Source organism: Exophiala oligosperma (assembly GCF_000835515.1).
Source record: "Exophiala oligosperma strain CBS 72588 unplaced genomic scaffold supercont1.1, whole genome shotgun sequence".
Lineage (NCBI taxonomy): Eukaryota > Fungi > Ascomycota > Eurotiomycetes > Chaetothyriales > Herpotrichiellaceae > Exophiala > Exophiala oligosperma.
The window spans coordinates 3,660,574-3,673,633 of record NW_015622818.1 but is presented as its reverse complement, the minus strand read 5'-3'; the positions used below and the strand labels follow the sequence as shown (position 1 = coordinate 3,673,633).

General features: G+C 51.4%; 6 protein-coding genes across 6 annotated transcripts; 2 read left to right on the top strand and 4 right to left on the bottom strand.

Moving 5' to 3' along the window:
* Positions 1 to 307: 307 nt before the first annotated feature.
* On the bottom strand, positions 308 to 1,198 carry PV06_01253 (uncharacterized protein; the record flags this gene model as incomplete). Its single annotated transcript, XM_016401849.1, has 1 exon — positions 308 to 1,198. One exon carries the CDS (start codon positions 1,196 to 1,198, stop codon positions 308 to 310), a length of 891 nt encoding a protein of 296 aa, XP_016268902.1.
* Positions 1,199 to 1,898: 700 nt separating this feature from the next.
* Positions 1,899 to 3,204, bottom strand: PV06_01252 (uncharacterized protein; the record flags this gene model as incomplete). Its single annotated transcript, XM_016401848.1, has 1 exon — positions 1,899 to 3,204. The coding sequence occupies exon 1, from the start codon at positions 2,793 to 2,795 to the stop codon at positions 1,899 to 1,901; it is 897 nt and encodes a 298-aa protein (XP_016268901.1). The 5' UTR covers positions 2,796 to 3,204.
* A 187-nt stretch (positions 3,205 to 3,391) lies between these two features.
* PV06_01251 (uncharacterized protein) lies at positions 3,392 to 5,823 on the top strand (the record flags this gene model as incomplete). The annotated part of the gene is made up of 9 exons (XM_016401847.1): positions 3,392 to 4,142; positions 4,225 to 4,349; positions 4,405 to 4,575; positions 4,630 to 4,726; positions 4,785 to 4,856; positions 4,928 to 4,966; positions 5,030 to 5,283; positions 5,397 to 5,625; positions 5,690 to 5,823. The coding sequence occupies 9 exons, from the start codon at positions 3,392 to 3,394 to the stop codon at positions 5,821 to 5,823; spliced, it is 1,872 nt and encodes a 623-aa protein (XP_016268900.1).
* A 532-nt stretch (positions 5,824 to 6,355) lies between these two features.
* PV06_01250 (uncharacterized protein) lies at positions 6,356 to 7,984 on the top strand (the record flags this gene model as incomplete). Its single annotated transcript, XM_016401846.1, has 1 exon — positions 6,356 to 7,984. The coding sequence occupies exon 1, from the start codon at positions 6,470 to 6,472 to the stop codon at positions 7,982 to 7,984; it is 1,515 nt and encodes a 504-aa protein (XP_016268899.1). The 5' UTR covers positions 6,356 to 6,469.
* Positions 7,941 to 9,905, bottom strand: PV06_01249 (uncharacterized protein). The gene has a single exon (XM_016401845.1). It carries the CDS (start codon positions 9,618 to 9,620, stop codon positions 8,199 to 8,201), a length of 1,422 nt encoding a protein of 473 aa, XP_016268898.1. The 5' UTR covers positions 9,621 to 9,905; the 3' UTR covers positions 7,941 to 8,198.
* Positions 9,906 to 10,014: 109 nt separating this feature from the next.
* On the bottom strand, positions 10,015 to 12,786 carry PV06_01248 (uncharacterized protein). Its single transcript, XM_016401844.1, has 2 exons — positions 12,118 to 12,786; positions 10,015 to 12,070 (listed from the first exon to the last, which is right to left on the bottom strand). Exons 1-2 carry the CDS (start codon positions 12,643 to 12,645, stop codon positions 10,388 to 10,390), a joined length of 2,211 nt encoding a protein of 736 aa, XP_016268897.1. The 5' UTR covers positions 12,646 to 12,786; the 3' UTR covers positions 10,015 to 10,387.
* Positions 12,787 to 13,060: the final 274 nt, after the last annotated feature.

Below are 13,060 nucleotides of genomic sequence, written 5' to 3'. Positions count from 1 at the left end.
TAAACTACAACTCTATGACAAGAAATAAATTGCATACTTATGCCAGCTTCGGGATGACACAAGCCGACCCTAACCTCTACAGACCCCAACCTCATCCCGAAGCCTCTTTCCCCGTCAAAGCACCCGCGGAACCCACTGATCTCCGCTCGGTCTGATACTCCAGCCTGTACTTGATATGTTTGAGTTCATACATTTCTACCGGTTGTACCACGTTGTGTGCTCCTGCATACAACTCCTTGAGATCCGTTCATCCATGGACGAGGAAAGTGAACAACAGAATGTAAACATCCTCAGCATCACCAATAGATTATGGCTCACTGTTGAGCCCGAGAAGGTATCCATGGATTCCTCCAATATCATGTGCCCCCAGTCCTTCATCCTGCGCCGAGTGGTAAAGCGAATGTGCTCGACTGAACAGAGGTAGCGTGCATCCAACCTCTCGGGCCAAATTCTGAATCATATCACCGTCCTTGACAATCAGGTCGATGCTGCCCGTTGCTGGGAGATAGTCATGAGCAATCATCATCTTCCCACGCACCTCGAGCATTCGCGAATTCCCTGCGCTCTGAGTCAAGACTTCCAGCGCCATTTCCGGAGCCAGGCCGGCCTTTCGCGCGAGCACAAGTACTTCTGCAGCGGCCATGGAATTCAGTGCCACCAAATGATTCGCCAGTAGCTTCAGCCTCATTCCCGACCCAAATTTGCCCGCCCGTACCGTTTTGCGTGCAATTGCTGAAATGATAGGATCGCAAACAGACAAGGCGTCCTCATCACCACTGGCGAACACAATAATATCGCCATTGCGAGCCTGTAAGCTCGTGCCGCTGACCGGACAATCGAGCAAGGTGCGACCAACCTGAGCCAACTGCGCCCTCGCCTCCATTTTGAGTGCGGTGTCGATTGTACTTGCTTCGATAATGGGAGCGGCGCCATTGTGTACGGGTTTCGCAAGAGCAGCCTCAACCGTTTTCTTGAAGGCAATTGGAGACGCCACGCAAGTGATGACAGGGATCCCTTTTTCAAAGACAGCCTCTGCGGAGTCCTCACATAAGGCGCCAGCATCAGAAGATCGCTTGCGTGCGTCAGGCGAAGGGTCGAAGACCCACACACTGAAATCTCGCTTGATTAGTCGTTCGATGAGTGCGAACCCCATTGCACCTGCACCTATCACGCCGACATTGCGAGCGGGTTGAGACATGCCAGCAGGCTCTGAATAGTATGACTGGAGTTTATGATCAAGGCCTAGTCAGTGTAACGGCAAGCTCGGGCGTTGCTGAGACTGCCTCCAACACTTCTGTCCCAACGCTCAGTGTTCCAACAGTCGGTTGAGCAACACGATAAGGCGTTTTCAGCATGTCGTGGAACTCTCATGCAAGGCAACGCAGCAACAGACATGGAACCGAAGTCGGATGAAGCTACTTAGCTCAGACTTGCCGACATGCCTATCCGACCCAGAGCGTCCGTGTACTTGAAGCTACAAAGCAATTGTTGCAGTGCCTGGGTCCGGGAACATCCCATGTACCTCCGCCTCCGCGCCGAGCCGACAGGAGTCACCGCACATTTCCGAGTACTCGATGTTTGTTGCTCGGATCAGCACAGTTGTGGTCGTTTGACTTTTGTGCCGCCCACTCGCAGATTCCACAGTAGATCGAGGTTTGATGTTGTACGAGTGTGATGATGCTAGACCGAGCATGCCTTGTCCGTGGACATTGGGCGTGACCTGACTCTCAACGAGCAAGAACGGCGATTCCGGCGTTGGCCATCACCAGGGGGGGGGGGGGCTCATGGATCCCTGACCAAAGGGGCAATTGATATCTTTGAGCCAGGATTTCTGACTACTCTCTTTACTCCTACCGCACTGCAACACCATCTCTCTGCGGCAACACAGTTGAATTTGTCTACTGCGACTGGACTAAAGTCACCTCCAAAAACTCCGCAAAGATCCCAACAAACTCCTCCGGCTGATCTACAACCGGCAAATGACCAGCATCCTCAATGATCTTGAACTCGGCGCCAGCACCATCACCATAGACACCCGCCATGTCCTTCATCGGCGCTAACACAGGCGCGTCATCTCTTCCTGCCACCAGAACCGCCGGGATCGTAGCCTCAGCCAGTCCCTCCCGAAGATCATAACACGATACAGCCTCGACAATGCTAACGAAGCCATCGAGTCTGTTCTCCTCCACCATCTTTACCAGCCCATCAATCTTGGATTTCTCCAAACCGCCGTTCACGCTCTTAGGAGACAGCCACCGCTCGACAGTCACCTTTGCCAAGTCGCTGCCACAAATGCGCACGCCGTCCGCATCTCGAGGGCTTAGAGGATCCTTCCTGGCTATATCGAGGCGACTGTTCCAAACGGCCGGATTGCTCGGCGGACTCTCCGGGAAGAAATCACAAGGCATCACGGCACCTACTCTGCCGGGATACTTGCGAGCTAGGTTGACGACGGTCAAGCCTCCGAGGCTGATTCCTGTCATGGCCATGGCTTTGTCGACGTTTATGGTGTCCAGGATCGCGACCACATCTTCCGTAAGGCGGTCTAGCGTCAGTGGCGCATTTGTAGTGTTGGTGTTGTTGGGGACTCGGCCGCGATTGTTGTATCGTAGAAAGCGGTAGGGTTCGCTCTGGGGTTTCGCGCGGAATAGAGTCAGGAACTCGTCCCAGAAGGAATAATCGACTAGACTGGGATTGCAGAGCACTATCAATGGTGCATTGGGCTCTGGATTGCCGTCGATGAGGTATGGAATTTGCACGCCGTCCGACATGGTGGCAACATTCTCGGTGCCCATGATTTAGACCGGATTCGCAGTACAAGCAACGGAATCTTTGTAATGCTTTGTTGGTAATCCGGAGACGACTGTGATTATAGACGAGCCCTCTTTCCAACCGCGCTATTCGTGTCGGTCACGATAAAACTGAGGAAGATGATATTGGACAGCATTTCGTTTTTCAAGGTGTGATTGTGAGTGCTGTCGATCAGTCCGGCCCCCGTCCGGGATATGAGAGGGAGAGCTGCCGCCTTCGTACACAGTGTGTGCCGACTGACCAGGGAAGACATCCCCAGTCCAAGGGTTCAGATGTCGTCGTACCAGCCTTGCACGTAGAGTATACACCAACTGCTCCACCGAAATCCGATTTGTCCTGTGCTGCTCTCCCCCCCTCCTGCAACCCACAACCAGGCGTGGTAAGAGTCCGGGGATAATATAGACGTCTGTCCCGAAAAGACAGTCAGTAGGTAATGTATATACTCGGCCCGATAACTCGCAGGATCCAGATTCTGATATACGATCCTAGTCCTGTCCTGGCAATCACATCACATCACATCACATCATTTTGACGAGCCTACACAAACCTCAGCCTCAGCCTCAGCCTCACATCACTCAGTATGGGCTCTCTAGGAGCTGAAAAGATCGTGTCGCTCAAAGACACCAACACTCTCCTCTTCGAGTCCTTACCGGCTTCTCTACCGCACACACGACTCCCAGATGACGTGGGCATAGATGACGTGGGCATAGATGCCGTTGCCACCGCGGGCGTCGCGCTCCTGGACACCCTACACGAGAACCAATCCGATCTCGTCGACGGCGTTGTCTGGAGAGACCTATGCGCACTGACAGGGACATTCCGGACCTTTTATGGTGTGCAACGCGTATGGTCAGTCTGGAACAAGCTGTCTCGAACTCACCAGCCGTGCAACTTTAAAGTAATCCCCGGCACTGCAGAAGTGGTCCATGCCGGAGACAGTTCTTCATGGATCATGACTGCTTACGAATTCGAGTGTCGTGGCGACCCAGCGACCAAGTGCTCCGGCTTCGTCGGCCTCGTTCCCGACCCCGCCTCCCCTTCGCAATGGAAGATCTGGATGTTCACCACCCTCCTCGAGGAGTTGATTGGCTTTCCCAATCCCGACGTGGCTGCAGCGCCAAAAACGAAGACGAACGGCGTCATCACGAACGGCGATTCGTCTCACCATACTACTAGCGAAGACGATGATTTCCAAGTTGTCGTCGTTGGAGCCGGGTTCTCTGGTTTGGCCGTCGCTGGCCGTCTCCACGCAATGGGAATCAAGGTCGTTGTCATAGAGAGAAATCCTGAACTCGGCGATAACTGGAAGAATCGATATGAATCTGCTCGATGTGAGTTCTCTTCCTCTTGCCAATATCTAGCTTCATGCCTGCGCTGTGCCATAGGAGCTGATCGAAATCTGGCATCGTTCAGTTCACACGACGAAAGAATATTCAGACTTCCCGCTTGGGCGCCTGTTTGCACCCGAAGACGCCAAATTCCCTGGTCGTCTTGACCTGGTCCGGCTATACAAGAAATACGTCAAACGTCATGGTCTTGTAAGTCATGGAATGAGATCAAAACGAGTAACTTCGCTGATGAGTGGCATCCCAGGATGTCAGGTGTTCTTCGAGTCTCCAGAATGCGTCTTACGAGACAGAAGACAACCTTTGGACACTGGATATCCAAAGCTTTGGAGATACCATCAGATTCCGTACACGGCATCTGGTCCTGGCAATCGGTGGACTGGGTGCGATTCCAAACATGCCAAAATTGCCCAACCGAGTATGGAATTTGCCGCTCACGGGTGGTTGACATGGCTGACAACTCCATTTCCAGGACCTCTTCAAAGGAGAAGTGATGCATTCCTTCGACTACAGGTCTGCACGTGCCTGGAAAGGAAAGGTTGGAGTGGTGGTAGGATCTGCAAACACAGGTGCGCTGTCTTCGTCTCATTGCGACAGTGGCCTGATCTCGCTGACTGCATTGTGAAGCACACGACGTGGCTGAAGACATGGTCGACGCTGGACTCTCGTCTGTGACATTAGTTCAGCGCAGCCCGACCCGTGAGTCTCTGTTGTGTGGAATGATACCCATCTGAGTGTTTATTGGCTAATGCATAATTCTCCTCGATCAGCGGTCTTTCCGATAGAATGGTACAAAGAATTGATGGATGGTATGCAGATCTCGGCGTCATGTTGGCTCACTGATAGCAAAGGCTGACTCCAGCCTTCAACAGCACACTATACGGCGAGCAGCGACTTGGAGTTTGCCGACAGAAGAACGATTTCTCTTCCAGTTGCTATTTCTCGACTCATCGGAGTGGAGTATTACAAGGGTCGCATGGCACGAGAGCCTGAACGGCTCAATGCACTGGAGCAAGCTGGATTTGCCATCGAAAAATCTGGAGACATGGTCAAATGTGCCTTTGGTGACGGTGCCGGAGGCCATCATACCGATGTTGGTGGCGGCGCCAAAATAGTTGCTGGCCAGGTATGTTGTTGAAACTTATCCCTTTCCATTGTTACTTCGTGGATGACACTTCCCTCTATCATTGTTGTCCGTGGAAACGTGTTGTCGCTCTGGATCACTCACGACAATCACAGATCAAGGTCAAGTCCCCTGCGACAGTGACCGAGTTTACTCCTACTGGTCTTCGCTTCGCCGACGGAAGCGAACTCGAAGCAGGTGCCATTGTATTTTGCACGGGGTTTCACACCAACATGCTTCCAGAAGCGGTCAAGATTCTGGGTACTTCGATGAAAAGCCAGCTGGAGAACTTCTGGGGCATCGATCAGGAGGGCGAATTGCGCGGCGCCTTCAAGAAAATGAAACGTGAGTGTCTCTTCAATATGCAAGCAATTCCATTGGAGGACACTCCTGTGCTGACCCCAGACAGAACCTGGCGTTTGGTTTATCGGTGGAGGAGCGCCATGGGCCCGGTTTGGATCTCGGTTTCTGGCATTGCAGATCCAATCAGACCTTGTTGGACGGCCATTGAAGACGTACAAAACCCACCAGCAGGATCTGTGAGCGCAGAACTATTAGTCCAAGGCCGTTTTGGTTCCGGGACGAGGACAGTGACACCCATTAATAAGATTCGCCCATTATTGCTCACTTCCCGTGTTAAAGTCGTGTGCGTGGCATTATAGATGTCAAAAGCTGCAGCCCGAAATCGAAGGGCGCCTAAACCACAGGCGGATTTCCCGGCACCGACTTTACTTTTATTAATAGAATATCTCGAAAATGGACGGACACGAAGAATCAAAAATCCATGTAGATAAGATGCTGCTTTAACAGCCTTGCGCCGAATAAATACTTCTTGCATTTCATGAACCATCTTGTCTTCTTTGAAATGGTTTGAACTCGCACTGATAGGACGGTATGGCTGTGTATATTCCCACACATACTCACATAGTCAAACGTACTCCTGCTCGTTGTCTTTCAGGTTGATAGGCTACTCGTAGCATAAACTCCGGTCAGGCTGCGAGGCTACGAGGCTGCCGTTATTTACCCCACAAGACTTTCTTTCTGACGTCGTTCTGTAAACAAAATTTCTTGACATGTTCTATTTCCCCTACTTGTTGCAACTATCCTGGCGTCTGCCATTCATCATCAAGAGCACATTCTTGATCTTGCGACACACCTAGGTACAATGCTGTGAAATCAATCCCATAACATGTCTGGTCAACCATTCTCCTTCCCACCTCCTCCGCCTCCTCCGCCTAAGCGAGCCACAGAACCAGTCAACCGACCGAGCAACAACAACTTTTCATCTGATCGAGGATCCTCTAGAGGTTTTGGGAGAGGTGGTCGAGGAGGGAGAGGAGGGGGTCACTCACATGGTCCATACCACTCCAATCACAGACAACAACAACATGGGTCTCACCGTGGAGGAGGATGGAATGGTCCCCAAAAGAGAGATTACAATACTGCCTTCAAGCCTGCGAACAACCAACCCGGCCGGCCGGTATCTGCAGCCTCCCCGGCAGTACCGAGTTTTAACGCCTCCATCGAGCATCTCCTCCCACGAAAACCAGCACCACAAGCTGCGCCTCAGCCACAGCCACCGACTCACAAGGTAGAAAATGCCCAGAAGAAACAGAACCTCCTTGGCCTGACGCCGATGAAAGTCGATCCTGCTTCCGAACCGGAGGACGACGAGGGCGAAGAGGCAAGACTGGCTGTTCAAAACAAAGTTTCATCAGGCTTAGAGATCGAGTATGGTGGGCACAACATCATCCTGCGCACGCCGGCTGAAATAGCGGCCTGGATAGCGGAGAGAAAGAAACGATACCCGACTCAGGCCAAAGTCGACGCCGCGAAGAAGGAAGCCGAAGAGAAGAAGCGACGGTGGAAAGAGGAGAAGGCCGCAAAAATGCAAGCCGCGCGTGAGGCACGAGAGCAGGCCCTCGAAGCACGAAGACGACAGCGTGAATCAGTCCAGTCAAAGAAATCGCAGTCACAAGCGCGGACACAAGATACAAAACAGCCTGACTCGGCGGGACATGCCAAAACAAAAGCGGAAAGGTTACGTGCAAAGGCTCTCAAAGCCCAAGAACGACTAGCAAAGGCCGAGGAAGCGTTGAGACTTGCCGAAGAGCATCAGCAGCCTAGCTCTTCGATTACAAACAACCATCAGGTCAAGCCACCAGTCGCTGATGACACATCAAGTTCAGACCTGACGGATTCGGATGCTACTTCGTCTTCTGGCTCTGATTCTTCTGATTCTGATTCAGACTCGGACAGTGACGGGAACTCCGACTCTGCGTCTGGGAGTGACTCGGATGATGCAGACTCGGGTCCAGAAGTTCTCAGCACGAAACGGCTGGCGCTAGAACATCATGCTCTCTCCAACGCCTCTTCGAGACCACCGACATTGCCGTCGACGTCTCAACCTGCAGCACCAGAAATGTGTAGGGCGTTTGCAAAGTATGGACGTTGTAGATTCGGAAAACACTGTCGGCATTCGCACGATGTTCAACATGCACGTGGCGGCGGCGGTGGTGGTAACAATGGCAACTCGAAACGTGACAAAACCCAAACGGTGGATGGATCGGGTTCTGGTCGAAGAAAGGGGTTATGGCAAGTCATGGTGGAACAGGAGCAAGATGAGGAGAGAAAGATGTTGTTACAGGCCATTGTGACGTTGGGAGAGAATGGTATTCTCGATGAGCCAAAGTCTATAAAGTGATTGATTAAATTCGTGATTACCATGAGAAGAATTGTACGAATACCAAAAAGCCCGAGAATGTCGATCGATTGAACCCTCCCATATATCAACGTACCCATATATATCCATATCCATAACCCATACTCTTACACTTCGCCGTCCCGGGTATATTGCTTTCGCGGCTTCTACTTGTACGAGATATTCCTCCTCTTTGCGACCCACGTCTTTTGCGTTGTCAAACGACACATGTCGACTCTCGGGACCGAACCACGTTCCTCTTCAACACGTCCTCGATCCACATCCTCGCCTCCTTGCCCTCCCTCAGGCCCAAGATGTCACCCACCCCCGCGAGGGGGAAACAGTGCATCTGACCCTCCCACACCAGCCATTCCCCGGGGACGCCGAACCTGTCGCACTTTCTCATCATTTCGAGCGCGTCGGGGGCCAAGACGTCGTGAGTCCCCACCACGCCGTGCACACAGACTTGATTGTCTCTGAGTTTTTCAAATGTCGGGTCTGAATGCAATAACGGTGAGACTGACGGGTCACTCGTACTCATTTCCCTCATACCGACACCCTTTTTCGCCTCCGTTTCTGTGTCGGTGTCCTTGTCCATCTCCGTCTTTGTGTTTCTGTTTGTGTTTGTCATCGTCCTGTTTGTTTTGGGCCTCCTTTTCGACTCGACACTTCCAACCCAAGCACACGCGACGTCACCCGTCAACCCGATCGTCAAGATCGGGTCATACTTGTCGGCCACTTTGATCTCTTCATTGACGTTCCTCAAATCGACGGCAGGAGAAATGACAAGAATCGAAGACAAGGCGTTCCTCGCGAGGTCTGGAAGTTCTTGTACGGCCCACATTCCTAAACTCAACGCCACGTTTCCTCCTGAGCTGTCTCCGGCAAGTGTCACCGTGACTGTGCTGTCTGTGTCGGATTGTCGAGCGGCATCGTCAAGGACCGAAGTCACCCACCTCCTCAACACCGGCAGAGCGTCTGGCGCCGGACTGGCCGGTGCCAAAGGTTGAGCCACCAGTGTCACTTCGAATTCCGTGGCGTCGGTTTCACTCGAGGACATTTGTAAATCTTTGGCCAATTTACCCAGAAACAACCAGTGACCACCGCTCGGGGGCGATTGGAACCCTCCTCCGCTGAAGTAATAGATTCGATGTTTTTGTTTTTTTCGAGATGATGATGTCGCGTTGGGGGATGTGCTTGATGAGTCGGTCGTCCGAATGGCTTTCTCGTGGTCAATGTTGATGACGTTGTCCTTATCCAAGTGTGACCGCGATCGTGAGTTCGATTGTGACTGCGACCGTGCTTGGATCTGAGAAGCTTCTACGTGTCGAAATGTATACTCCCACACTCCCTCCCTCTGACTCTCAATCGCCTCACACCCTCTCCGTTTCGGCGCCGACAACCGTTGACTCCCGGCCGGCATGTCGTTGCCTATCTTGACCAGTCTGGGCCGGATGGGTCTGATGAGGGTCCGGACGACCCTGTACAAGACTGAAAGGTCGGTACGTTTTGTGATTTTGATCGACGCCGACCTCGACTGCGAGCGGTAATGTTGAGACAGTTCATCATTGGCCTTTTCTTCCGGGTTTTGTTGGTCTGTTATTTTGGTGTTGTCGGAATGGGATGAGGAGGTCGCCATGGCTGTGACGGATCTGATGAGAGATTACCTTGTACACAGGACCGCGTATTATTTTTATTTCCAAAGAGAGATTGACTCAGAGGAAAGAAACACGTTCAGGTGTGGACTTTGCGACACAATGCGGAGGAGGGAGCGGTAGAATAACAAAAAAATACAAGATGTATACAAGATAGATGACCCAAAAGAAAAGAGATCCAAAATAACCTGGTCACCGTCAATCATCCTTGGGCCTGGAATCCCTGACCATAATCTCCAGCTGAGCGTGGATCATGGTCCAAAATAGTGATTCAAGGAGCTTCAAAGGTGGTCAGTGGTGTCCAAGTGATGACGTCGTCGCCAAAACAGACGATCGAGACTAGTGCATTGGATCTAGATCCTCATCCTTGTCTTTGCACGACACACGAGTATAAGCGAGCCGAGGCCAGGGTTTTGTACTGCATGCATCGCGATAAGACAAGAGATCGTACACAACTTCTGCGTACTCACGAACGAATCTTCATCTACAGTGCGAGTACAGAACATCAAATGTTGAGTCGTAAACAGCAACCCATAATCGCGGACACTCCATAGTCATTTTCGTTACTCATAAGCACTCCGTACCGTTTCAGAGATTCATCTGAGCTTGCAAATCCTTTGTTTCCTCAATGCTTCCATCCTACCATCCCTGCCCCCCTTGTCGGTACTGTCGACCCCACCTTTGTTTCTTTTTTGAGGACCAAAAACACACCGCTGCCAGCAATCCATCAAACCAACGCCACTCAAAATGATCACTGGCTCTTCTTTTCTGTTCCATCCTTGACATCCATGAGGTCAATCATACCCAACCCAACCTTTTCTGCTTCAGCCCAACTGCGTTGATGATTCCAGAATCGATCAGAAGCGGTAGTACTCCTAAGACTATCCCGTCTGGCATCTTCCTCAAGGCTATCTCTTGTAATGTTTGCAAATGCTTGATCGCCAGATGTCGCTTTCAATGGACTCTTTGGCAAGGAGTACTTGATGACATCGGCCAGACCAGCGTCCTCGAGAAATTTCTTGCGTACCATAAATCGTTCACTCCGTTCTTTCCGCATTGCTGCACTGTCAACTTTGCTAATGGCATACCTCACAATGACTCGCACCACAAGGAAGATGTGCTCCGAGCAAAATACCCCCAAAAGAAGCGCCCACAGGCATATGGCATGCGGACGACCGTCTGGTCCTTGCCCGCCGCTAAACATATAGACCAAGGCTGCAGTAGTGATGCTTCCCAACCAGGCTAGGAACTCCAGACTATCAAGCCAAGGCCCAATCGAATCAGCGCGTGCAGGATTGGGTCGTCGACATTCCACAGTCAGTTTGAACGTGTCCCCTCTCAGTTCGATCCAGTTGTTGATAAAGTATGAGACTGGAGTTAGGGGCCAGATAACTGAGAAGAGGGCCAAATATCCGAACTGGATGACCATCTCACGAAGATCGGTCGCCACGTCATAGTCAGGAAGAGAAGCCTCCTCTCGAACTCTAGTCAAGAAGTCTTTCTCCTCGGGCGGGTCGTTGGCAGAGACCGACGGAACAGTGCCGCCATTCTTCTCGGCTCGAGCAGATTGCATCTCCTTGTACTTCTTTGTCCCTTTCTGCGTAAGAATTGGCATGACGGTCTCCATACCGAAGTTGACCACTTGCGCAGTCACTGCAAAGTAGATCATTTGATCTCGAATCCTGTTAGGGTTGATCGTGAACTGGGCAGGCGATGGTGGTTGCATTTGTTTCTCGTTTTGTGCGAAAGGCTTGACTGTCAGGCTGAAAATGTCGAGGTAAGGAACAAGCAGCGAGGCAAAAGGGACGTACACAAACGACGTCAGGAAGATGGCCAGGTATGAGGTTATAAAGTTGATGACAAAGACTTTGGAAATCATGGCCTTGTCGTGAGCATCTTGAGTTTCGTAGTTTTCGTAATAAGTGAGCCGTTCAGCGAACTGGGTGAGGTAATTGCTGACAGCAGGAACCAGTAGGGTAAGGATGATGGTCGGTAGGAAGACGAGAACAGACTTGAGTGGGCCATCGTAGACTTCGGAGATGAAAATCTCAATAGCATAGCAAGTGCAAATAATTGCACCCAGTGCCACCACACACAGGATTGCCAGTGGTATCTGCAGAAGTTGGCGCTGGAGTCGTTTCTTTGCCGGGAAGTATGCCATCTTTTCTCCAGTGATGGAATCTGTGATGGTCTTCTCCGGGACGAACTCTCTTCTCTTGTCCTCGATTGAAGACACGTTCTTGACATCCCATCGTATGGCAAGTTCCTGCTCTTGTCGCTTCCAATACTCCACGAAGACGACACACCACAGACCGTTGACAACAGCATAAATGGCTGAGAAGTTTCCAAGCAATATCCAGCTGGAGAACCCGAACGCCGCAGGGAATATCAGGAAAGAGAAGTATGACTGGAGGAAAGCGTAGTAGTAGCCAATCTGCAACATGTCAGTCTGTATGTAACTGTGCAGCCCAAAACACATACCTGCTCGCCCATGGAATTCCTGATTTCGTCGAGGTCCTCTGGTGTGAGAAACGTTTTGCGAGCGAACTCGGCCAACCATTTCTTGTTCTTCACATGGTCATGAAGAGGGAAGACAGCCTCAACTGACTTCCATTGACCATGTTTGGGAGTAATTCCGGCTCCTCCTTCTTCCTCAGGACAGCAGATCATGTGGTGGATCATCCGCAGTCTTTCAGCAGGGGTCAATGGCTCTGAGGTGAGTGTCTCTGCCGGGTCTTTCGTAGGCTGGATTTGTCGAATACCATGGAGCCAATCCTTGATTCTGGATCTGTATACAACTTCGGCGAAAGCTTGTTCATCGGCCGCCTTCACAAAGACAAGTAGGGAGGTCTCATCACCACGACGGACTTCGGTAGTGAGGCCCGTCTCGGCAAGGACACGTATAAGTTTTTGGAATTGTGCTGCTCCGGCTTGTTTGTCATCAGAGGAGACTCTGAGGACAATGACATAGTCAACTTCGAAGTTGTCCTGTAACACCTTGTGGGCCATATTCACAGGAGCTCGGGGAGTCGTAGGCGGTCAGAGAGGCATCGGGTTTAAGGATAAGAGAAGGATATTCCTCGTAGGTGAAGATGGGGGGCAATACAGGAAGAAGGTGAAGAAGAACTTCTCTGCAGGTTGTTGGTCTCCTGGAGTCGAAAAGAAATGAGGTCAGAAACCTTGGATTGGTTGTGGTCTTGAAACCTGCGTCACGTCCAGCATTGGGCTTGCAACGTCATCAACGATGGATGATGCGGCAACTTGCGAGGATCTACACTTAGTCGGTGATAGACATTAGGCTTGCCTAGGCTCAATTTAGGCGAGCCCCTTATAGGTGGATTCAGCACCTGATAGCGCCTATAAGTTTTTAGCTACACTTGCTTCTCTACCAAATTCCAGCTTGGACCACGACCACCGCTACAAG

Coding starts and splice junctions, on each gene's coding strand:
- PV06_01249 (XM_016401845.1), bottom strand. CDS start 9,620: ATGGCGACCTCCTCATCCCATTCCGACAACACCAAAATAACAGACCAA.
- PV06_01248 (XM_016401844.1), bottom strand. CDS start 12,645: ATGGCCCACAAGGTGTTACAGGACAACTTCGAAGTTGACTATGTCATT. Junction 12,071..12,117: donor GGAATTCCATGGGCGAGCAG/GTATGTGTTTTG, acceptor GACATGTTGCAG/ATTGGCTACTACTACGCTTT.